This window comes from Rattus norvegicus, chromosome 16 (assembly GCF_021556685.1).
Source record: "Rattus norvegicus strain SHRSP/BbbUtx chromosome 16, alternate assembly SHRSP_T2T, whole genome shotgun sequence".
Taxonomy (NCBI): Eukaryota; Metazoa; Chordata; class Mammalia; order Rodentia; family Muridae; genus Rattus; species Rattus norvegicus.
In genome coordinates, this window is record NC_141549.1 from 26,913,542 (window position 1) to 26,939,027 (window position 25,486).

The window sequence follows — 25,486 nt, forward strand, 5'->3', positions numbered from 1 at the left end:
TCTGAGATAGAACTTGTTTTATTTTTTTTTTAACATTTTATATTGATGAATAGTAAAAGCAATCTGAACATATGAGATCTTGTTCATAAATAATTCTTCATTATTGATTTTTTTATAGTAAAACAAAAGAGCGGCAACGAGCCTGGTACTGTCTATGGCTATCACAATAGAAGGCTCCTCACTTTGCACGCAACAGTGTACAAGCATCGATATACACATTTCCTAGTAATTTCGACTTTTACGTGGTAAAAAAAAAATGGTCCTGCTCTAAAACTTGTACTTTGCGCAGTGCAGAATTTGAACTTGATCACTTCTAAACTAGAAATTAATGTGATGTGTTAGACGTGTGACAGAGGTACGGTCAAGATGAGTCTCAAACGAAATGCTAACGATTGGGCATTGAATGTGTTCTATTGGTGAAAATGACTAAGAAAAATCTGATAATAAAATTATGGTTATCAAGCTCCCAGCACTCAGGAAGCCAAGGCAGGATGGTTGAGAGTTCAAGGTAAGCCTGAAGTACATAGTTTAGTTCTTGGTCAGGCTCAGATACGGAGTGGGACAAGTATTCCTTTTCTCAAGAAAGCAAAACAGAGAAATAAAATCAGCCAGGGCATTATTTTCTCTCAGCTCAATTCATATGTCACCTGAATCACAAGCTCATTTCAACATCTGTCTAGAGAATAATGTTATAATATGTGACACGTTTTTAAAAGACAGAGGAATTAAGCCATAAAACTTGAAGTCTACTAAGAATTACTCAGTCTAGGTTTTGTACCTCTACTGACTTGTACTTCGTTGTGGTGGGACTAAGGGTCAGGAATCCACGAGCCACGTCGTCCATTGCTTTTGCAAAGTCACATGTCCCTGGTCACTTTATTTATTTATTTTATTTGGTAGGGGTGCTATATCCTGATGGTAAAAGAACTAGTTACAATGGCCAGCTGTTTCAACTGCTAAAGAAATGGATCTGACTCACAGCACAAAAAAATGTTGTCTATATTAGACTTCAAGAGAACTTTGAGAAGGTCTCAATTTAAAACCTCAGAGATCTAATGAAAATAAGAGGCCCTTACTAATTTTAGACCATGACCAAATGGGTCACATGAAGGAGTCTTGTATGGTTGGGAACAAATGATTCCTTCTTAAGGGATATAAGATGGCATGCTTCTCCTCTCTGCTGTCTTCTGATGCTGGAGGACATGCTATCGGCCATTAGGTTCCTCACGTTGTGTTAGCCACCTTTTAATATTTGACACTGTCTTCTATTTAACTAACAAGATATAGCTGGGATTAATACTCAGGAAAATCCACTTTCAAACACCCAAACAAGGGTATTTTTTTTAAATAAAATTTACTTCATTTTCTTCGGTCTTCAAAGAACTCAGATGCTTTCTTCTCTTGTTGGTTTGTCCAGTGTCTGAGGAAAAACAGAAGAAAGGCTATTTAATCATCCGATTTGTCTTTTACAAATCTGTCCCCTTCCCAGCACTGTCATAAGGAAGCAGTGTCCAAGTGACATCCAGAACTGAGCTTGTGTGGTTCAGATAATACATCTGGAAAAGTAGTAGCCTCCTGGGGCAGTAGACACGCTTGGTGCACATATACATAGGCCCCCATTGGAACATCATCTTCAAGAAGACCAGGTCACGTGATGACAAAAGTCCCAAAGCTTTCCTATGCTCTAAACACAGTGAAAAGCCTGCTTCATTCATTCTTTGTGAGCCTTCTGAAGAGTTAGCAGGGGATGTTAGACTGAGAGTCTGTGAGTTGAAAACCCCTGAAGAGCATTGTCTGATTCATAATCCTAAATTTAAAGGGCATTTCAAGAAATGACTTCCTTTGTATCTGTTGTTTCGAAATCCTATGAACAGACCATAGGCACATCATTAGACCTCAGATAATTTCTTAGAAACAGGATTACCTGAGGACCTCATAAATAATTGAAGGTATTTCCCATGTTTGTGATATGAAAACATATAAATGCCATGTATGTATAGTGACAAAGGTTATAAATAAAATGTTACTGATAAGGCCTTATTGGTTTCACCTTGCTTTTGTCTGGTTTCCCTCATCTATCCATAGTGAGCACATATACTTATATTTAAGTGGACATTTAAAATGAGGTGCTCATAATAGAGTCTTTAATATTCTTTTCCTGAAGACGGTAACATTATTTGGTACTTCTGTTTATTATAATGGAGAAAATAAGATAAAGCAAAAGCAAATGCTTTTTCTATTGCCCAGTGACTCTGTCATTGTTTCTGTTTCACCGCTTCTGTAGTACTATCTAATATCTTCCTTTAATATGTGTAACCTATTAGCACTTGGGGTCTGGCAGGAGAGTGAGGGGGAGGGATAAAAACAGCGTATCCTCAGAGCTTGGGAAAGGAGGTGGAAGGTCACATGCTTGGTCTCCACTTAGCATTGACGTGCTGGAAAGATTCTCCTGCCAGCTGCCATTGGGGATTAGCCCCAGAGGTCATGTAGGACGAGCCAGCAGTTGTTTTGAGATAGGAGAACAGTTTCCTGTACTCTTACGCCATTTTCTCCCCATATTTGGGGTTTTGACACAGTTCAGGTCTCCCCTGTGGGAGACCTATGTCCTGGAATCTGTGGCTATTAGAGAAAGAAGGTGACCATGTGGCTACAGCTGATATGAGATGCTTTCACCCCTAGGTATGAACCCTGGGCTGAACCCATGGCCATAAGAGGTCCCTGCTCTTCAGGTAGCACTATGTAGCTAACAGACTTGCAGTAGTGGGAAATGCTGAAGTGAGGGCTTGTGGGTGGTTCAAGAAGTAAAAGTTAACTTGTGTGTCTGGGATGAATGTCAGCACAGTACAGAAGGAAAAGTAGCACTAAAAAAAAAGAAAAAAAGCAAGTGAGCATGAGATAAGAAAGAAGAACTAAGAGAGAAGCCCTAAAGATAGTGACTAGAGAAGCTGCAGGGTAAAGAGCTAGGCAGATGCCAGTTCAAGAGCATGCCTAAAGAGCTTTGGTTCAAGATGCTCACCAGCCCGACTTCTTCAGAGACTTGTCATGGCATTTCACAAACACTGCAGCGTCCTTTCCTTTCTGCAGATGAGAAACTTTCTCCCTGGCACAGAAGATGACCCTGTGGAAGACAGTAGATGTGAGCATGCCACCCAGAACAATAAGAACAACTGCTCAAATGGGTCAAGGCCAGTCACATCCATGGAACCATATTGGGTAGCTACAGTGCGTGGTGATATTTCCAATAGTTAAGGGTGCTACTCAGGTCTGACCAGCAGAGGAGTTACAGAACCACCTCTTAGGACTGCTATAGGAGAATCAGGGAGTCAGCCTTCAACTGCTTTGGGAACAGAGGCTATGTAGAATTTTTCTATCCGTAGCATTTCTTACAAGTTTTTGTATAAAAGTAAATGACGATGACGACGACGACGACAACGACGACGACGACGACGACTACTACTACTACTACTACTACTACTACTACTACTATTACTACTACTACTACTACTACTACTACTACTACTACTACTACTATCAAATTTCTCAATTCTACCTTAAAGAGTTATTCCTATCAATGGTATGGTCACAAAATTCTTGGACAAGTGTGTAAACATTTCAATTCTATGAGGGCTCTTTATGCAAATTATTTGTTCTATATTTTGTAACTGTTTTGTGTTTGCAAGAAATAGTCCTAGAGAATAGGTAGATTGCCCACTTCTGATCCCAGCTCTCATTCAAAATCATCATGACCAGTTCAGGGCTAGCATCTCCAACCCCAAAATCTAAATTCCCAGATGTTCCAAAATCCCAGTCTTTTTGAATACCAAAATGATGGCACACATTGGAAGTTTCACACTATGACCTGAGGTGATAGATGGTAGTCAAATTGCAGTCACTGAAAAGGTTCAATTTACCTTCAGACTGTGTGTAGGACTGTGAAATACACATCTCCTATATATCTCATTATATTTGTGCAAAAATAGATTAAAAAAAAAAGAAAGAAAAGTCCAAACATTTCCATTCCAAGTGTGCAAGTGTAATTGGTACTCAATAAATTCCTCTGTGTGGCCATGAAAGAATATTCCTGAATCATTTCTGGAATAATTAACTCGGTCCCACAGGATTGAAAAGGAGGGTTCCTAACATTCCACGTGCATGTTGAAGGCTCCCGAAAGGTTTCCCCCCAAACACTGACAGAGTCTGTGCGAAATGGGTGGGAGGACATTCAGGTCCATTACTTTTTCTGAGTCTCTCCGGCTTTCACTCGGATCTTCTCGATGACAAAGCTGGGACTGCTCCACCAGTCTGACCAGCGGAAGTAGGAGTCGTTCTTCCACTTAAGCTTCATCATCAGCAATTCCCCGATGTCCACCTCCGTGTAAATCAAGAAGGAGTAGGTTTTATTTGTGGCGACCTCCGGCCTGAGTGAAAATTCCACAAAGTTGGTTACTTCTAGAAATCAGCCTTCTCTCCTCCCTAAATGTAAATAGCTTTATTGTTTGGATGATATTTTAAAAATGCAGAACATGTCAGAGATGAATGTCAGCAGCATTTGGCTGCTTAAGATCCCGCACACCCTTTTTCCTCCTAATACTAAGAACTAGTACAGTTCTTAAGGGGAAAAGACCATATGCCAGTTTCCTGTATTTCTTTTTATCTTATACATGTGCTCCCTGGACTACAAAGTATATGTTCAGTCCTCTTCTTCGCTCTATGACAATCATGTTTACCTACTTTCCAAGAACTCTAATTTTTAGAATCTGAATTGATTTTATTGCCATGATGAACCATAACTCACATGACCTTTGCCTCAGTGTTAATTAACACTCAGCTGGTGGTATGTATTCCATAATAAGTATGCCACACTTAAAATTTTAAAAACATCCCACTGAGTATTTCTTCAAGGATCCATTGTACAAGAAACCTTATTCCTTGTAACCATAGCTATGGAAAATTATTTCCTCACTGTCTTCCTTGCATGAAAAGTTCTTGCAACCAATGATACAACCAGTAGATGTGTGTTCTGCACAGTCACGTTATAGTCACTGTGCATTTTAAAACCTGTGCTTATTTAGGAATTATTAAAAGGTATCATGACATTTTCTCTAATCAAAACTGAGTAATACTTTGCCATGTGCATTTTACTTATGCTATTTTCTTTATCTATCTATCTATCTATCTATCTATCTATCTATCATCTATCTATCATCTTATCTATCTATCATCCATCATCTATCATCTTATCTATCTATCATCCATCATCTATCATCTTATCTATCATCTATCTATCTATTATCTAATCTATCTATCATCTATCTATCATCTTATCTATCTATCATCTATCTATTATCTATCTATCTATCTGTATATGTTAGTAAACTGACTTCCTGTTACAATTGTTTTTTGTTTTTTTCTTGGTGATACTGGGACCACATTCAAAGGTAAGTGCTCACCTCCCAGCCATATCCCTACTTCATAATGTTAACTCTTTTTTGGGGAACTTACTATTTTATCAGTGCTTCTTAAAAAAAAAAAAGACCTGTATAGAGTAAACAAATATAAAAGATTAGAAAGCAGTGTTTTTTCTTACAAAACGGTGCAAGATCTCCATTTCTGAATTCTAATTTCCTTTTCTTCTTTTGGTATGCTGAAACAGGGTCTCTCTACATAAACCAGGCTGGCCTTGAACTCACACAGATCTACCTATCTATGCCTCCTAAGTGTTGGGATTTTAAAGCTATGATCTACCATATCCAGCTAAACTCTAATCTCTTTAAACTAGAATTTCCTTTCATGGGAGGTCAGGAATAGTGAGCACCTCTGTTTCCTAGGTCAAGGGTTCTGGCAAGGAACAAGGCTGTGACCTAGCCACAGGTTGGAGACAGTCCCAGAGATACTCACAGGGTGAAGGGAATGTTCTCACTTTCAGCCACTGTGCCATACAGAGAAATCTCGAAGGCCTGGTTGTTTTGCTTGTCATTCTCAGTTCCAGAAAAGTGAATCTTGACTTGGTAATGGAATACTGTAGGGGAGGACATCGGAACAAGGCATGTCAGTCTTCGTGAAAACATGGTTCCCAGAGGATCGAGCAATGTAGACTCACAGAACATGTCTTCTGAGCACCCAAACAAGAAGTGCACCTATTGCACCTGAAGTGCTTCGGAAACAGCTTTTGCTGAAAGTGATGTAGACCTTATGTGCTTTTCAGTGTGGCTATAGTGCACTTGTGTCTGAATTGCCAACCAAACACACCCAGAAGCTCTCTGTGACTTCCACTGACCTTGGCCACCCTATATTTCAACATCTGTGCCAAACATATTTGGTATTTGCTACTGTGTTACTGTTACTGTGTATGGCCTTGTTTCTTGCCATTTCCTGGGTACATTGTACCACCCGCAGCCCCATCTCATTCTGTTCCTCCACCATCCACACAATGAGGCATGTGGCACACACAATACAGTGAACTACTGTGAACAACCAGAAAAGCCTTGAGGTCTGTCTTCCAATGCCAGGTCCCAAATTGTCCTGACTTAGGAAATCCATCAGGAAGCAGGAATTTCCGTATCTCTTTCCTTTTCTACTCTACTTATCTGCCAAAACCCTGAGTACAAACACAGTTACTGTGACCAAGATGGGGATCATTCTGAGGGTTACTTTCTGTACCCCAAGATTCCGATGCATATTTTTTATTACACTGCTATCTATTAAATGGAATTTCTCTTATGCTGAGACCCAACATCCTTAACTCTAGTGGCAAAGAGTAGATCAAAACTAGATTTTGATGTTACTTTGGATACTTATTTTTCTAAAAAAAATTCAGTACATTTTATTGTAGTTTCTTGTGATAATCTATATTAAGTTTAGCTCTTTGTTTTAAGTGATGTTGTGCATGCGTGTGTGCATGTGTGCATGTGTGCATGTGTGCATGTGTGCATGTGTGCCCAGCTGGCCTCAAAATCACTATGTAGTTGAAGATGTCCTTGAACTCGTGATCTTCCTTCATGTACCTCCCAACGGCAGGGTATTACAGGCAGGAACAACTATGCCATCCTCATAGCTCATTTTATAATGAAAGTAAACAAAAACAGAAAAACCAAACAACTAAACCTCATGATTACTCAAACCTAAAGATAAATCATCTGGTGTCTAAGGCAGTGCTGTAGGTCATCACAGGAGAGGCTGGTGCTAGGGATTGTTTTTGTGTGTCTAGGAAGTCCAGACAGAAGCCTGGGTGACCCCGTGTAAGCCTCTCCATTTCTAGAGTATGGTCTCCTCCATGCCACACACCTGGTTCTAGAGTTAGAGAAAATGGAAGTTCTCTCACAGCCTTCAAGATTTCTTTGAATGCCATATGCTCCAATATCGGAGCCACCTGGTATACCTACAGACATATTTTATCTGGGAAAGCTATTTAATAAGTGCCCTTCCTTCAGGCTTCAACCAGGGCTCTGCCAAAGGCAGCTTGTCCAAAATCGGTCTCTGACACCAGATGTATCTTAGCATGCAACCTTCCTTCCCCATGTATGTCTTTTGGTCAAGCTTTAAGTTCAAGTTTGAAATGAGTTCATGGGCAGATGGACTTATAACTCGGCATCTTGCTTCCCTAATGTGCTCGCTAGTTTTATGTCAACTTGACAGAAGTTACGGTCATCTTAGAGAAGGAAACCCAATTGAGAAAATACCTCTGTAAGATCACTCTACAGGCAAGTCTGTAGAGTATTTTCTTAATTGATGGGAGAGGGCCAGGCCCATTGTGAGTGGCGTTACCTCTGCGCTGGTGATCCTGGGTTCTTTAGAAAAGCAGGCTGAGTAAACCATTAAGCTCTACTCCTCCCTGGCCTCTGCATCAGCTCCTGTCTCCAGGTTCCTGTCTTGCTTGAGTTCCAGCCCTAACTTCCTTTGATGATGAACAGTGATGTGAAAGTGTAAGCAGAAAGAACTCTTCCCTCCCCAAGTTGCTTTGGTCATGGTATTTCATCACAGAAATAGTAACCCCCACTAAGACACTTGAAAGATTTGAATTGGTGGTTTGTGACTTTGTGTAAAGCAAATTTTAGAAGTGACAAATGTCCAATGAAGTTCCAGAGAGCAACTAATTTAGCCTTTGTTGGCTACATGGTCTTTTTTAGATAATATGGAAATAAATGTGTCTGACCATATTCAAATAAAACTTTATTTACAAAAGCAAGTGGTACACTGAATTGGGCCAAAGGCCTAGAGTTTATAATCTCAGAGTGATGGTTCCAAATTAGCTCTCTCCCAGTACTAATGGCTGGTCACAGCTACAGAGAAGGCTGGCTGCAAATTCAAGGCTGAGCTCTGGGCTCTTGCTAGTGTGGGAATCAAGAGCTAGATGAAATGAACTAGTGAAAACCCTTCTGTATTAACAGAGGCACAAGTGAGGCTTCCAGTCTTAGTAACATCACTTCATTAGCAATTCTAATAGACAGACTTGGCCCATGATAACAGAGATGTCACTAAACAATTTCCCCTCCTTCCCATAGCTTCCAGCTTACCTTTGTAGGGCATCTGAGAGCGAGTCTTCAGGTACATCTTACTGCTTCTCTTGGCTCTGACCTTGTTGATCTCATAGCCCACGTTGTTACAGCGATTCTTTCTGCAACTCAGGCAGAGCCCTTTCTCAAAGGCCTCCTTGGAATTGCACCTGTATGCCTTGCTGGGGTTTTCTTCATTCAGCAGGGAGTCAATGAAGAGATGGATGGAGCGCTCGTGCGAGCACTTCACCAGCTGGTCCACATCTGGGCAAAGAGACATGGGAAATTGCAGTTCTCCAGAAATGGCCTTGCACGAGGTCAGACTCGGTGTCAGGCTCTGCTTTAGGATGTGTTCTTGGTGGCAACTGCTCATCCCCCTCCTTAACTGTCAAGTTGACCATCAGAAGTTGACAAGAACTTTTGACCCTTGCCATTTTATAGTTATGAATGATTATAAAGCCATAATAGACAACACCTGAGGGAGAACTTAATTCCCTCTAGTTTAACACAAATTTCCCTTTATTGAAAATGTCTACCACTTCTAGAGGCTCCTAAAAGCACAGTTCCAGAAACCACACAATAAGGGGAATAATTGTTAAATTAGTAGTTGAGGGGTCAGAGGACAAACTGTGTCCTTGCCTTCCACTTTGTCTGACATACCCAGGCTATCTGGCCTGCAAGCTTCTAGGGAATCTCCTATCTGCCTCCCACTTCACTGTGTCCAGATTACAGCAAACACTGGTACATCTGGCTTTTATGTGGGATCTGTTATCTAAATTTAGGTCCTTACACATGCATGGCAAGTGCTTTACTCACTGAGCCATCTTCCCTCCCCACAAGTGTGTGTATTGAAACGACATACTGTAGAGGCAGGGAACAGGATACAAGGTCATCGGGGCCTAAGCCTCAAGACTCACATTTAAGTGACTTGTAGTTTACTCACCTCCAAGCCCCTTCTCTGCAATTACACGAATGGCTTCTCCAATGTTGCATCCTGGCTGGAAAGTGCCTCCATTGGGATAAATATCAACATGCCCTACTGGTTTCTGGATCCCAATACTTCGACCAGGCGACCCCCTGGTAAATGTGTGTAAGACATCTACGAAATCCGCATCATCAGGAGAAAGGCGACTAGGGGCTTCTGCATACTCAAAGTTAGGCCCAGCTGGATCCAAGCCTTGGGGGGAAAGAAAGGAGTCACATGGAGTTTTAAAGTCTGTAGTAAGTTCAATCCTCGCATCAGCATCTGCTCTTTGGGGTGTAATTGGAAGTCTGAAATTCCTATCAGCTTCAAGATTGGATCTTTCAGTGGCTAAGAGTCAAAAAAGTAGGCATAGCTACTTCTAAAATGGAATCTCACCCACTCCCTCTTTCTTGCTCTCTCTCCTTCTTTCTCATCCTCCAAGGCTAGCCTCAAACTCTTGATTCTCCTGCCTAAAATTCCACAGTGCTATGATTACAGATGTACGCCAGTGTGGCCCACATATTTAAGTCTCCCCCACCCTCCACCTTTCTCCAGATGCTCCAGTTACTAGAATGGCTTTAAATACACACTGTAGCTGACAGTGGCTTTGAACTTGCTGCCTTCACATTCTGAGTGTTAGTGTTGCAAGCATGCACCATCAGGCCTAACATGCATCTCTTCAACTGGCCAGTCTACAGAAATTTTTCACACCTAGTGGCCTAATATCCTCTTGTAGGTTATTTGTGAGATTAAAGGTCTCAGACCTACAATCACTCACTGATCAATTCTTTTCTCCCTCTCTCTACACCAAACCATTTATAACCACTTTCTAGATAACTGTCTTATTCCAAAACTCTCTAGAATCAGTCCTTGTTAGTCTCCCTGGTGCTATTTGAGAGGGAGACATCTATGGAACAGAGGAAGGTGAGAACTCTTTCTCAGAGGAACGTGTGGGTCTCCATGCTTAATGTTCTCGTCTACTCCTGTGCCACAGTCAGTAGGTGGAAAGCTGGACCTCAGACAAGAGATGATGAATATTGGGCACAAGTTCCCAACAGCGTGCACATGGGTATCTAATGGAAGCAGCTCTGATTCTCTTTCAGAATGATGCTCACGTTGCTTCTTGTGATAAATGAACAAAACGAAACAACAAAATGCTTCTTACCAGTAATTCTATTGACCTTCTTGTTGGTCAGACTTCCTGCCACGCCAGCAGCATGGGCTCCAAGACTGTACCCTAAGAGGTGGACATTGTCTAGGGGGTAGTTAAATTCTTCCTGGGGAGAATAAATGAAAAAGGTTTTGATGTAGCTCTTAGTCAAACATCAAAACTAAAAGTAGTAAAAATGAACATAAATGTCGGTTTAAAAAAATTCGGCACTACTGTAAATGAATTTTAGTGATTTCTTGTTATAGCTAAAAGACACAAATACTCTGTGGGGTTGAGACTTTTTCCTTTACGACAACTTGAAACTAGGAAATTTTCTAAAACATCTAAATATATATATATATTTTCAAACATCTAAAATATATATTATAAATATGTACTACATAGTAGATATATGCATGTATATATAATGTGATATAATATATAAGTGTATATTTAAAGTTTTGCACATTATCTGCTTGTCCAAATATCCTGCATCCTGTTATTCCTTGAAGTTGGCCAAGCCATGACTAAAGCAGACAAAAGAAAATGAGAAGAGATCCCAGACACGGATGACTCCGTTTTCTGCATCAGCAGCTGTGGTGGTTTGAACGAGAATAGTCTCCAGAGGCTCATGTATTTAAATGCTTGGCCCTCTGTAGAGGAAGTGTTTGGGGAGCATTAGGAGGTGTGGCCTTGTTGGAGGAGGTGTCACTAGAGGGTAGCTTATGAGGTTTCAAAAGCCCATACCCTGCCCAGTGGCTGTACCTTAAGATGTGAGCACTTAAGCCCATATGTGATGCCCATATGCTGACTGCCATGCTCCCTGCCTTGATGGTCAAGTACTCTAACCCTCTGAAACCCTGGGCCCCAAATTAAATGCTTTGTTTTCTAAATTGCCTTGGTCATGGTGTTTTATCGCATCAATAGAAAATTAACTATGACAACAAGGAAGAAGCTTGACCCGGGGAAGCAACCTAGTTCTTTCAAGTTCATTTGTGTGACTAACAAAAAAGCCAAGAAAAGAACTTTTGTTTTTCGGTGGTTAATCCAATAAACAAAGCATAGATATTTGCATCTGATTCCCTGGCTGATATAACTCTTTACAAGAGTACTAGCTTACATTGTGGTAAGAATGACTAGATTATACAGCCAATAGATCATCCAGTCCTGCGACATCCTTTGATATTTCAGTGAATAGATCTTTAGCTATTTAGCTCAGAAACAAACAAAAACAAAACAAATGAACAAGCAAAAACAAGCAAACAAACCTTAAAATTAACTCCCAGCATGTGGTCCCCAAAAGAAGGAAGTGGGGAAAAAAATCTGTAGGCAACTCCAATTCCAGACCTTATCTCATGTCCTCTATGTCCACCCAGCTTTCTTTCTGTCTCAGTTCATCCCTGCCCCAAGCCAGGAGGGTGACTCTATGGATCTCAGCTACTCTAAGAGCCAAACACTGTTAACTATTTTGTTAAAGGTTGGTATTCGAACAAGAGTCAAAGCAGGATACAAATACACATGCCAGCCAGCTGAGGGACTGAGGCAGCTGAACATGGCGTCTTTCCTGTCTTAAAAAGCAGGGCTTTTGTTTATGCTACCCACGTGGTTCTTAGTCCCAGCAGATCTGTTCACTAAAATATCAAAGGACAGGTCAGTGCAGGATGATTTATTGGCTGTCTAATTTTGTCATTCTTACCTGTGGTGGTTTGAATATGCTTGACCCAGAGAGTGGCACTATTAGGAAATATGGCCTTGTTGGAGGAGGTGTGGCCTTATTGGAGGAAGTGTGTCACTGTCCAGGTAGGCAAAGAGAGCTTCCTCCTAGCTGCCTGAAGAAGCCCTTTGGACTGCCTTAGGATCAAGTTAGGAACTCCTGGCTCTAGCATAATGTCTGCTCCCATGCTGTCATGCTTTCTGTCATAATAATGGACTGAATCTCTGAAACTGTAAGCCAGCCCCAATTAAATGTTGTCCACTACAAGAGTTGCCTTGGTCATGGTGTCTGTTCACAGCAATAAAACCCAAGCTAAGACACTGTCACAACATAAAGATGCTCTTGTGAAAATTTGAAATGCTTCAGAAAACACGTTAGCTCTTAGAGAAAAGGCAGTAAGATAAAATAAATCAGTCATTCGTCTAGCTATAACCAAGAGTTTTAACCTACACCCAGAAGGCTCCTTCTTCTTAGTCTTACCTCCAGCCAGTTGATGAACCTGGCCACATCATTTCCCACCAGCTTGGTATAGCCGGCAGACACTGGATAATGTTGCTGGGCCCGATACAACCAGTCTACTACAATGACATTGGAGTCAGGTTCTCTTTTGTATAGGGCAGCCACAAGTTTGGGCACCCAACTCTCATACATTCCTGTCACCTAAAAAAGACAACACAGGATTTCTTCTGACTATAATTCATTACAAAATGACAAGCATCTATGAGAAATGAAAAATACAAACTATCATGGAAGTCCATTGGCTCAGGCTGAGAAGTCAAGCTTCAAGGGGCCCTCTGACACTTTCCTATCCCTACCCCTTCCAGGGCAAATGTGAGTATACCAGGGAGAGTGCTAGCCTCAGGAACAGCAGACCGGAAATTATATTGCTTTAAAAAGTTATGTTTTATCAATTAGTAAGACTTTAACAGTTTACACTATTTAAAAAAAAAGCTCAGTGTCAACATATTAAACATTTATAGCCAAATTATAAACTTTTAGAAAAGAAATGTGGTTTAATTACTTTTAATTTCGATAGGAAATGTTTCCCAGAAGAGTCGATTTAAAGATCAGGCCTGCTGGACAAATGTCTGATTTTGGCAGCTCTGGAGAGTAATAGAGGTTAAGCTCACGACCTGCCTCAGTTATAGAATTATTTCAAGATCAGCCTTGGGGAATCTTAGTGAGACTGTCCTAAAAAGAGAAGTGGAAAGATGGCCAGGGCCATTGTACAGTGGCGAAGTGCTTGGCTTGCATGTGCAGAGAAAGCCCAAGGCTCAACATTCAAAGCTGCATAATTAGAAGAAGGAAGATTATTTTTAAGAGATGCAAATGCAGTACTTATAAAGAAAGGTTTGCACTTGCAAACTATTTATTAAGGATGTTAAGGTCAGGTCACTTTGCAGCCGCAGTAAAGGCTACCAATTGTTTGTTGAACTTAGAACACTTTGGCAAATGTGCTTTTTATTAAGACCTACAAAAACCAACAGAGGAAAGGGACCCTTGGATACCCAAATCTACTGACTCCATCTGGAGTTTTACACTTAAATGATGAGTTCTTTTAGACTCCTGCTTTATTGTTTATGCCTTTATTAGACTAAAAAACCCAAACATGAACTTCACGTCACTCCCTACACTAGACAACTTTTCACCTAGTTTCTGTGCCCTGTGCTGGGGCAAGGCCAGTTCGAGAGATACGGATTGTGGTTATACCTCTCCTATTAATCAGTTCTGTAAACTAACGTCAGCCTTCCTGGGACACCTGTAACAGAAAGAACAGCTCGAAGCTCCCACATACATTCCCACTTGTGACCAGTCTGGTTCTGATCTCCTGCTGGGTCAGCTCTGCAACTATTTTCAGCATGGAGAGAAAGCAAAGAAGAAATAATATGCAGCTGATGTCAGTCCACCAAAAACCCAGGTAAGCCTCTTTGAACACGTCTCAGCCAGGATACTTCAAGTTGGGGTTGAGAGCATGTCTTTGAAGGAACGAACTGAACACATGCAGACTGTCCATTCTGGACAGCTGGTCCTATTCTCTTCCCTTCCTGACCACCACACTGACTCCCTTTTGCAGCTCCTATAGAAGATCAGAAGACGGTGTCATTTCTCCAGAACATAGTGTTAACTGCCCTGACTCCCACCCCCCACCCCCAGTGAAACCCAGCTAGTGCAAAGCTCCAGTGGGAGTGGGCAGCTCTCCTGACCTGACAGAAGAGTGTCCTGACTTCCCTGAGTCTATGCCCTTGGGTGACCTGGAAGCTTATCTCTGATAAGCTGTTTGTTCTAGGTTCTGCTGTACCTTTTTCTATATCAATGTTTCCAAGTTAGGCCGTCTGGCAAAGGGCAGGTGACCAACTTACCTACACTTTTGGGTACTTGAATTAACTCAGGAGCAACTCATCCAACCCTTTTTCTTATTCAACATGAAATAAAGTTGAAAGAAACAAGGAGTTGAGGAGGCCACACACTGTCCTCTACTCAAAAAAGGTCTTGTTTTCTAGCTTTCTCTACGTACAAGCTTGTATCAGACAAGCTTTCTGAACCAGAACCCACTCTGCTGCCTGTAGCAGGTGTTTTGACTGAACCCAGCCAGCGTTTGCTCAGATAAGCCAGGATCAGCTGGCTGTATTCGATTCCAGACAAGGCAAGTCGTGTGGTAAGGAAACACAGCTGGCCTGATCAGCAACCTCGCCTGAGGCTAGCACTCAAAACACCACCATCTGTGACCTGAAGAGCACAGGTGCATTTTGTGAGGCAGTAGGACCAGGAGCTGCATCTGGCACCATGCTAGACACTGCATTAGTCATGAGATCTTCACAAGAGAAGGAAAGTCTCCCAGCCCCTCTGCAACTTTCTAAAGCTCCAAATTCTTTCAGGGGTCGGACTGAGATGTGTGAGAGTTGAGACTTGTGGTTGCTTCCCATGCGTAAGTGAGCTTAAACTTCTTGGGAAGGGCCATACTATGTACATTGAAACTGTCTCCAAACACTTCAAATATAAAGATATATAACATAACTCACAGTTTTTGTTATGTTAGGAGTTAGACTTTCATCATATGCTGTATACCATACTAGGTTCAGTCTAGTAAATGATATCTTAAAAACAGAAGCATCTGTATGGATCCTGCTGTCAACATATCCGTAGAGATTATAAATGATTACAATAACAAAACCACTTCAGTGTGTGGGAAGAGATATCTGTATTGGGTGTATATTGTTTTTACCTAATTCTTCTCATTGGAATTTGATATATAGCTATAGCGTTCAAGAGTTGCCTCTGAATAGGAAGACGATGCATCTTTAACCATCTATTTTATATAAATTATTTTTAATGTATAATGCAACCTGCTCACTAGGAATTGAAAATCGTAAAAGTTAATTGAAATACTCGCAGAACAGGACCATGGAAAGCAACTCTTTGGCATACTTGGGAGGGGCTATTTGTGAATATTTTAAACAAGTAGCTTTAACCACAGCTTGTATTTCTGTTCCTCTCCTTTTTATGTGTGTGCGTGTCTCTGGGTGGGTCCATGTGGGACAGCCTGATGTATTGTTCCTCAGGAGCTGTCCACCTTGCTTTTGGAGATGGGACTCTTGATGAGAAATTGGCCAAGAAGCTAGGTTGACTTGTCCGTGAGCTCCACAGATCCATCTGCGCCTCCCTGGGATTATAAGGCTATGCCCCTGTGCCCTGCTTTTTAATTATTTATTTTTTAAGTGCTGGAATAGAACTCAGGTCCTGTGCCTTTCAAGACAAACACTTTATAGCCTGAGCTACCTTCCTAAGAACGTTCTTCAGCCTTCTTCCATGACAGTTCTCTGATAAGCTCCCTTAAGTTTGTAGCTGGGGCACATCGGAAGCAGGGGCGCCTTAGTGAAGTCTATATGAAGCCCCTTGTTTTACCCTACGTCAGTAGGCTGAGGCCTAGAGAGCACAAATGATCACATCACAGGGCTGGAGAACAGCCAAGAAGCACCTGAGCAGCTCTTTTGGCCTCCTCTTACTCTCACAGATGACTTTAGGAAAGAGCCTTTGGTGAACAAATGCAAGATTGCATGAATGCAAGAATGAATGCATGCATGAATGAATGAACGAACGAATGAATGAATGAACGAACGAACGAACGAACGAATGAATGCATGAATGAATGAACGAATGAATGAATGAACGAATGAATGAATGAATGAACAAATGAACGAATGAGTGAATGAATGAATGAACGAATGAATGAACGAATGAACGAATGAGTGAATGAATGAATGAACGAATGAATGAACGAATGAACGAATGAGTGAATGAATGAATGAACGAATGAACAAACAAATCTTTTCCTGGTTCTGGGGCAGCTCATCCTGTGTGTATCAGGATCATGCCAGGCTTCCACTGGCTTGCTGAAACAGTAACACATCCTTATCTAGTGTTGAGTGGAACATTCTTCTTCTACCTCCATGAATGATCCAAGGGTAGCAGACAAAGGTGGGCACCAGCTAGGGGAAGGACTAATGAATTTGGGACTATAGGGGCTACCATGAACCAAGATCGCCTCTATTCAAGTTTAGAAGGAAGCTGTCAGAGAGCAGACAAATACAGATGGTGGCTTTCCAACAGCTGGGGTCTCATTGATCACCCTTTGCTCCAGAACCACTCTTACCGTCCATCCATGGATCACCACAAAGGTTTTGCTGCTGTGGTTGAAGTGGCAGTTAGACACAGAGTCTGCTAATCCAGGAATCAGATGACAAGTGTCCTCAGCTGTGTCTTCAGGGGTCCTTAGGGCAAATTTACTTTCGATGTCTGAGAAATCTCTTCCCCCTACAGGAAAGGAAATGGAAGGGATTATTTGGTTTTACATTCACAAGCAGCCGATGGCAACAACACCCTTGACTTTTCTAAAGCAGGTTTTCAAAAAGGAACATGAGTCTGTGCTAGCATGAGGACAGAGCATGAAGGCCCAGAGCACCAGAACTCACATAAATGCCAGGTGGGTGTGGTGACCTGCCTGGAAAATGCAGCCTTCCGAGGCAGAGGTGCGGTCTTCTGAGCGAGCTCTGGGTTTGATTCTAAGACCCTGCCTCAGAGAATAAGGTGAAAGAGTGATCAAGAAGGACAGCCTCCATCAACCTCATGCCTCCATATGCACATGTACACGTGTGCACCTGAATTCATGCAAACACTGTTTGCATGTGCACATAAAATATTTTTAAAAGAAGGAAAAAAAAAACAACCGTGGGTTGCAAGAGAGTGCCCAATGTCCCACTGGTGATAGTGTAGACAGAGATGACCTTAACTGTGACTTAAGCAATATGACTGCCAGCCCTTGCTCTCAGTCCTTGTCCAGTTAGGGAGCCTGTGGGTGTGTATTTAATTCACACAAGTGAACTCTTATGTAGAAATTCCTGAATTTCATCATGTCTCAAGTGACTTGGCCAAGATGGGAAAGACAGGGCGCTCTAGCACCCAGGAGTTCTGGTTCAAGTTCAAAGTTTATGCTCCTAGAGAACACTGCGTGGAGAACACACAGATCTCATAAGGTGTGGTTACTGTTAGGTTTTGAGTTATTCCATTTTCTTTAAATATGTGATTACTATGTATTTATCTAAGGTTTTCCTATGAGAACACAATCAGACTTACCTAAAGGAGGGACCATTCCCCCCCCCCCAGACCCCCATTAACAGAATTTTAAAGGAAGTTAAGTTGGGAAACATTTACTATCCTAACAGCAACATGTGCTGTCTCAAGCCATTTCGAGAGTGGAGGGTTCGAAGACACCATGGAGTGTGTGAGCCACAGGCAATACATTCTCTAGGTAGCTCTCCTCTTCCTTTTGTTCTTAGAATGTTTCACACGAAGTTAGACCTTTAAAATTACAGCAAATCTTAGCGAGGTGGTGGTGGTGCGTGCCTTTAATTCCAGCACTAGGAAGGCAGAGGCAGGCAGATCTCTGTAAGCTTGAGACCAGCCTGGTCTATATAGTGAGGTTCACGACAACCAGGACAACACAGAGAAACCATGAATCAAAAGGAGCTTGTTTTCCCTCTTCACACTGAGTCTTGACCTGGATAGGAGAGAAGGTGAACCTTGGTTTTGAAACTATTGACATATACCTAAATGCTGATAAACCTTTATGATTATTTATAGAAAGAAAAAATTGGTAAGTTGTCAATACCGTCAGATCTTTTTCAAAAAAAAAAAAAAAAGACCACAGAAGAGTTAGGAACAATTACTTAATTTTTAGTCAAGTTATAGACAATGTCTATTTACTACATAAAAATATATATAGAAAGAATTGGAATGTTTCTCTTTTAAATTTTTCAGGAAATGAACAATTGACATAATTAAGACACTACTTATGTCTCAACATAAATATATTCCCTTTTTTAATAACTAAAAACTGAAACCTCTAACCTCAAACTGACATTGCCAAAATCGAGCCAAGAAGGACAATCAGAAGGATTTGCTAGAAGTGAAAGAGCGGGCAGTGTAGTTGAGCTCCTCAGGTGGTTTTCCCTTCTTAAAGATTGTGTGTAAACGCTGAGGTGAGTGTCTTCGTGATTCATTGTAAGCAGTGATTCAATCATTCATACAAGTTCACTCAGACACACACTCGAACGCGCGCGCACGCGCACACACACACACACACACACACACACACACACACACACACAATGTCTACCACCTAAAACACAGGAGGAGATGCTTCTTAGTAATTACATTTGCTAGAAATAAATGAGTTTCCCAACAGTTGCTAAATACTCTAAATGCATTTCTCCAACTCAGAGGCTGGGCTAAATTCCTGATCTTTAAAGCTCCTAATAATGTAAGGAATTTATCCTGCTACCAAGAGTTTGTGCAGTCCCCTATCTTATTTGATGACTCAGCCATTCTTCTTCCTTCTAAACCAGAAAGTGCTGTTAACCTTACTAGCTGGCAAAAGAAAATATTGCGTGCCATTAACCTAATTAATCTGATTCTGCCCAAGAAATTATTTTAGTTTGAGAAAGTGGTGTAGAAAAACTAAAAGTAAATTAGCCTCATTTGATTGCCACTTCTTCCCACCTCTAATAGTCTATCCTCCTCTCTAACAATGTGCACACATGCGCACACTCTATAACATATATTCAGAGGTTGCACTCTGTTCTCTCCTTCCACCCTGTGGCATCTGGGGATAAAACTCAGGTCATCTGGCTTCCATACAGCCTTAATCTGCTAAGCCATCTAGCCAGCCTGATTATCAGTCTTTGTCAATCAGAGGCAACCGAACGATCCAGCAGACGGGCTCCCTTACTGGCCATTTTTGCATTGCTGCATCAGAAGATTACCTTGAGTGAACAGTTCCAGAAATGCCATTCTCGGCCTCCTTTACCCTAGAGTTTGGCAAGGTAGTGGCCCTGATGACTTTGAAATGGCCCTGGGTAATCTCTGAAAGTATTAAGGCTGACTTTGCATGTTTCTATGAAGAAAAAAAATCCAGTTTAACATGGAGATCCAGGGCTTAGGGTGGAAGCTATACAGACAGCGTGTCTATTGAACCCACTTGCTGGATGAGAAAAGAGACAGGAATTCATCCACCATCATAGATTTGCACATGGAAAGTTTCGTTTTAACTTTAATGGGGAGTATTTGTCTGTGTGTGTGTGTGTGTCTGTGTGTGTGTGTGTCTGTGTGTGTGTGTCTGTGTCTCTGTGTGTGTGTCTGTGTGTGTCTCTGTGTGTGTGTCTGTGTGTGTCTCTGTGTGTGTGTCTGTGTGTGTGTTTGTGTGTGTCTGTGTGTGTGTTTGTGTGTGTCTGTGTGTGTGTTTGTGTGTGTCTGTGTGTGTGTCTGTGTGTGTGTCTGTGTGTGTGTATCTGTGTGTGTGTGTCTGTGTGTGTGTCTGTGTGTGTGTCTGTGTGTGTCTGTGTGGTTTTCATATTAAAATGGTGCTGCTTAAAAAGCTAGGCAACAGCTGTCAATTTTAGGTTAGCTGTGAAGTTGCACATCTTTCTGCTGCTTAGTCTACACAGGAGGAATTTCTCATATTGCTAGTTAGTGTTTGCTGCCCTTTAAGAATGTCTCATATCCTAAAGATTTCCCAACCTCTGTGGTCCCTGAAGCAGCTACTGATAAGAACATGCAGAGACAGGTAGGAAGATGAACCCCAGACACGCCTCCATAGCAGATTTCATCATCAAGGTGCACTCCCGGTTAACTACTGCAGTGTCAGGTGAGCTTGATTAATCCGAGGTGACTGTTGCTAAGGAAACCAAGAAATGTATCAGTGACTCGGCTTTCATCCAGCTAGGCTGCCTTTTGCTATTTTCCTAGGAAAATTAAGACCACGTTGGAAAAAAGGAAGGGGTGAGAACAAGAGGGAGGGAAGAAGGAAAAGGAAGAGAGGACCAAGGAAGTGAGGGAGATCAGAAGGAAGGAGAGGAGCAGAGGCGTATCCTTTCAAAGGCTTCAATTCTGTATAGAAATAATACCCTTACAACTGCTACCACCCAGGCGGGCCCTCATCACACACTGGGGTGATGTGTTTATGTAGGTAAATCAGACAGTAATGAGTTTCCTTTACTGTGTAACCTTTATTCCTACATATCCAAAAAGACAGCTCAAATGTAATGTAGAACAAAGAAAAGAAAAATATCCTGATATGGAAAATAGTCACAGAGATGAAATTAGGCTTAGTCAAATCACCATAGAGAGGGTGGGGTTAGATAGAGGGGACTGTTCTGCTGTCAGAAAAGTAGCAGCACTGAAGTAACAGGTGACACTGAAGACGGGATGAACGCCATCAGGGAAGGAGCACCGAGTGTATGAAGACTCAGAGGAACTCAGCTACCGTCTCAGATAACACACACACACACACACACACACACACACACACACACACACACACACATCACAATGCAGCCTTGGTGATGACAATGTGGAAACAGGCTGTGCCCAGAGGAAAGGGGACAATGACCGGACTGGACCATCTGACAGACAGAAGCTGTCAGCTGAGTATAACAGCCCGCTCTATAACGCTGTGGGCTAAAGGGAAGCTGTGTTAAAAATACACTCTGTCAAACACACGGAACATCTTTCCACCGAGATTCTTCCCCCGCTTGTCCCCCACACCTTTCAATGCCGTTATTAATCAATCACTCCCATGTCGAGCTCTTTTCCAGGTATTTAACTCTGATATTAGCCTGCAAGTGAGCACTGTGGCTGAACAGGACTTCATGCAGCCGGACCCTCTATGCTCCCTCTCTTAGCTCTCTGCTTTCCTGCCTGGGGCCAGGAAAGGCTGCAGGGGCTCCAGGAAGAAGCCCAGGGCAATGTCTCCCAAACTCATACACTCTTCGTGGAAAAAAAAGAAAAACATCAAGAGTGAACAAGGAAACTGGGAGCCTAGAGGGGAGCTGGGTTCACTCCAAGCTGTGCCTTTCACAGTCTCACCCTAGGTGAATTCATTTGTGGGACAAAGGGCTTGGCCTGCTGTTGTAGAAGAAGGAAAGTGCTAGTAGAGAGAACAGAACGTCGATAAGAGGAAATCATTCCACATCTGCTTAGGAATAATATTCCTCCAATACATTTTATTGATAGGAAAATCAGGTGTTGGCTAAAATCCAAGATTATTATGTAATTACTTAGGTGTCCCTTTAAACCAAACTATAAGGGAGGGGCCCCAGGGCACTTTGAGTCTTGCCAACTTTCCTAAGAGCTCATGCGGCTAAACCCAGAAGGGTGACACTAAGCAGCTGAAAAGCTGGGTCCAGAGCTTCTGAAGGAAGCAAAACCTGAAAATGGAGACGACCTTTTCCACGGGAGTTTACGGTAAAAGTCGTGTTATACTGTGGTGTAGTTTCTGAAATATGAATTGAGCGTTTGCTCCTATTTTCTTAACCAGAGTTGCAAACTATGTAGAAAGATAGCTTGCCACAGCAGAGACAGAATCCCCAGTGTCCTCAAAACACCCGAGATTCTTACTTTAGTGCAGTTCTGCCATGACCGATTCTCTCGCCTTTGATAACAAGACATTTACAACTATACGCAGAAATAAAAGCTAGCTTTCAGCTGCACTCATAGACTCCACTAAAACTGGAATTAGGCTGCGGACGTGCCACCTTAGAGCACCTCCAGGGGACACCACCCTGGTGGCGAGTCCACCAGCAGCAACACAAGGAAACTCCAGCCTCCTTTTATGGCTGAGTTCAGTCATTTTTTTGTGTCTGTGTTCTGTTAGCTCAATCAAGGTTCAAGTAACAAGACTTCTCAATTGTGGGCAGGTCTGGACTTCAAGGCCATAAAGTAACTTGCTACCGACCCTAGTCGTCTTCTCTAGGCAGAGAGCAGGCAGAGCCGTGGAGATGACCGATTTTGGGACCATAATGGTGAAAGCGACCTCCTAACTGCTAACTGCTAACTGTTCTAGAAAATCCCATGTGCTCTCAGCTAGGGCGAGCCTCTCCTAGGACAGCAAGGATAGGACACAGTGCTGAACTGGCAACCTCCAAGCCACAGGTTCCAGTCTGCTGATGGCTGAGCCTCGTTTTCTGGAAGATAGGCTCTTTGCTGGGCTTTCCTGAATACCAAGCTAAGCCGAGCGAGCGCAAGGAACGCTTACAGGACGCGGTTTCCCAGGACTCCGTGCCATGCGTTCCCCGGCACCGCCGCGCATTCCCACTCTCACAGTAGCCCATAGCCGAGAGCGACAGTGCCCTATGCAGTTGGAATGCACACAACGCGTCCTCCCACCCGCACCCGCGATGGGGGCACACTCGGTTCACTCTTCCCGCCTACAGAGGGGTCTGACCCGTAGTCCCAGCAAAGTTAGGGTCACCTTGGCCCACATGCCTTGCATTCAGCAGCCCCACTGCCTATGAGGAGGTTACCACCGATCACTACAGCTTCTCTCCACCTCTGCGCCCCCACCCCCATCCCACGCGTCACACCCCCGCCCCCGCCGTTCCCTGTGATGGCCGGCGGCGGGAGAGAGCTGGGGACGGAGCGGGAAATCGGGAGAATGAAAAAAATAAAGAAAGAAAGAAAGAAGAAGAAGAAGCGGGAACCCGGAGTCGCCACAGCGTGATGGGAGGCAGAGTCTCTCCTTCCTCCTCCTGGATTCCACTCCAGCCACCCTTCCCGGGAATCTCTTTGGCTATTGCGCCTGCTTAGTGCACGTCCTTTCCAACTTTCTCCCTCCCATCTTCAGATGGAGAAAAAGTGGTCTGGTCCCGGTCTGCAGGTGGAGGGGAGCTGGCGCGAAAAACATACCGTCTGCTGCGGCCACCCCTCCGCGGAAGGCGGTCAAACTCTGGAGCCAAACTCCCAGGGCCACCAGGAGCAGGGCTTTGCTCTCCATCTCCGGGCGCGCCCTTCTGCTTTGCTGCTGGAACTGCGCTGCGCGGGCAGTCAGGCGGGCGGGGATCCGCGTTGCAAAGGGTTGAGCCGGAGGCGTCAGAGGACTAGAGCGCGGTGGAGCGCCGCGGGGCAAGTCAACCTTTAAAGGGGAGGGCAGAACAGCTACAAGGGGCAGAATTTCTTGGAGGAGGAGGAATCGAGTCTGACACCGTTTCCACTGCACAGCTGTTTAAGTGACTGGAAATATGCAAATAAGCCTCATCACCTATTGGCTATAAAATCATAAGTTGGGGGGAGGACTCTAAATTCACTTCCAAATATTTGAGCACACTGTAACGAGGCTCAACGGTGCCAGCGAGAAGAAGGGGAAAGGGCAGGAGGGAAAGCTTGCTTGTCGTTTAGGCTCCAGTTTGCCTATCCAGAGGAACCTGCTCCCCAGGGACCCCTGTAGAGGCCGGGAGGAGGGGTTTACGCTGATTTATGTTAAGTAGTCTACGATCAGTTTTCTGAGGGGAAGAAGTTTTGCTCTTAAACAGCGCGTGTGTCCAACACTTTCACCCCCTCCCTTTTGATAAATCTTTGTTAAACTTGAAAGATCCTTTCAAACGTACCCCCGCCACACACACACATACAGGTCCCCACGGGCCAAAGGGACCTTAGGACACATATTGCTCAGCGCCTGGTGCCTGCACGGTCTGCCTTTTATCGTTGGCAATATGGATCTCCTTCTGTGGTAGAAGAAAGGAAATTAGTTAATAATTCTAATTTTTACCTTATGTAAATTGTACTCGATCCTCTAATTCAGTAAGAAACTCAAGAATAACATCTATTTTCAGAGGCAGAAAGTCATGGTCAAATATTGTAAACTATCCTGGACTTTCAGTGGGAGAAGGCATGCCAAATTACCAATCTAAACTTACAAAGACAGTACATAGATTAGCGATGTTCCAGGGTGAGGGGGATGTGGGGCGCTGGGAGTGTGGGGGCAGGGTGAGGATCGTGATGGAAATATCCCGAATTCCACTAGGCTTGTCATTGTATGACTGTGTAGATGCTTTAATATTAAATTGTGCTCTGCCAGGGTTGAGACTGAGCTTTTGCAAAGTGGATTAGCACATGTTTGTAGAAAAGCAAGAAAAATAAAATCACATCGTATACTGTGCTCATCTGCAAGTATCTTTTTAAATGAAGAAGGTGTTGATTAGCTAGAGAAAACCATAAAGATTAAATTCCCCACCTTAATGCTGAGAAGCCGTCTCAAAAAATCAGTTCTCTTTACTGATCTCAGTATTTTTAATATGGTCTCCTCTTCACACACACACACACACACACACACACACACACACACACACACAGGTTAAGGGGATCAAAAACTATATAGTTTAATATAAGCCCACCTTTTAAATTTCTCACAACTATCAGATAAAAGCCACACATGCTGTTCTGTAGATGAATTCCAGCCCGATGTCTCACCTTCTCAACTTGCATTTGTGATCCTTAAACAGGGCATCGTTCACATTCATTACTGGCTCCGAAGCATGTGGCCAACCTTGAAAGCTGGCAAGAGCAAAGCCCCACTGAACGACTTTGGAAATGGCAGAGATTCTCCAGGGCGTATAGTTAGGATGTGGCCGACCTCCAAGAGACGTATATAGGAAGCTCTGTCTGATTTTAAAACGTGACAGTGGCATAAAAGACATAAAACCAGGAGTGCAGAAATACTTAAGTGTTTTATCCAGTGTAGCCACACAGCCTTGTTTCAAACATAAAAGTCATTTAGTCGGATTCCAAACCGACCTGCACTGCTACCTGTAACTTTCAGAGAACTCTAATATTTTATG

At 42.9% G+C, this 25,486-nt stretch overlaps 1 protein-coding gene and 1 long non-coding RNA gene across 3 annotated transcripts in view; one reads left to right on the forward strand and one right to left on the reverse strand.

The window, feature by feature from the left end:
* On the reverse strand, positions 1 to 23,835 carry Lpl (lipoprotein lipase). The gene is given in 10 exon segments (NM_012598.2): positions 1 to 1,420; positions 3,017 to 3,118; positions 4,236 to 4,418; positions 5,899 to 6,019; positions 8,514 to 8,756; positions 9,436 to 9,669; positions 10,622 to 10,733; positions 12,801 to 12,980; positions 16,972 to 17,132; positions 23,559 to 23,835. Coding segments are annotated over 10 exon segments (1,425 nt in total). The 5' UTR covers positions 23,647 to 23,835; the 3' UTR covers positions 1 to 1,419.
* LOC148000503 (uncharacterized) overlaps positions 1 to 25,486 on the forward strand; it is a 106,243-nt gene that overhangs the window by 44,802 nt on the left and 35,955 nt on the right. The gene's annotated exons all lie outside the window — the stretch shown is intronic.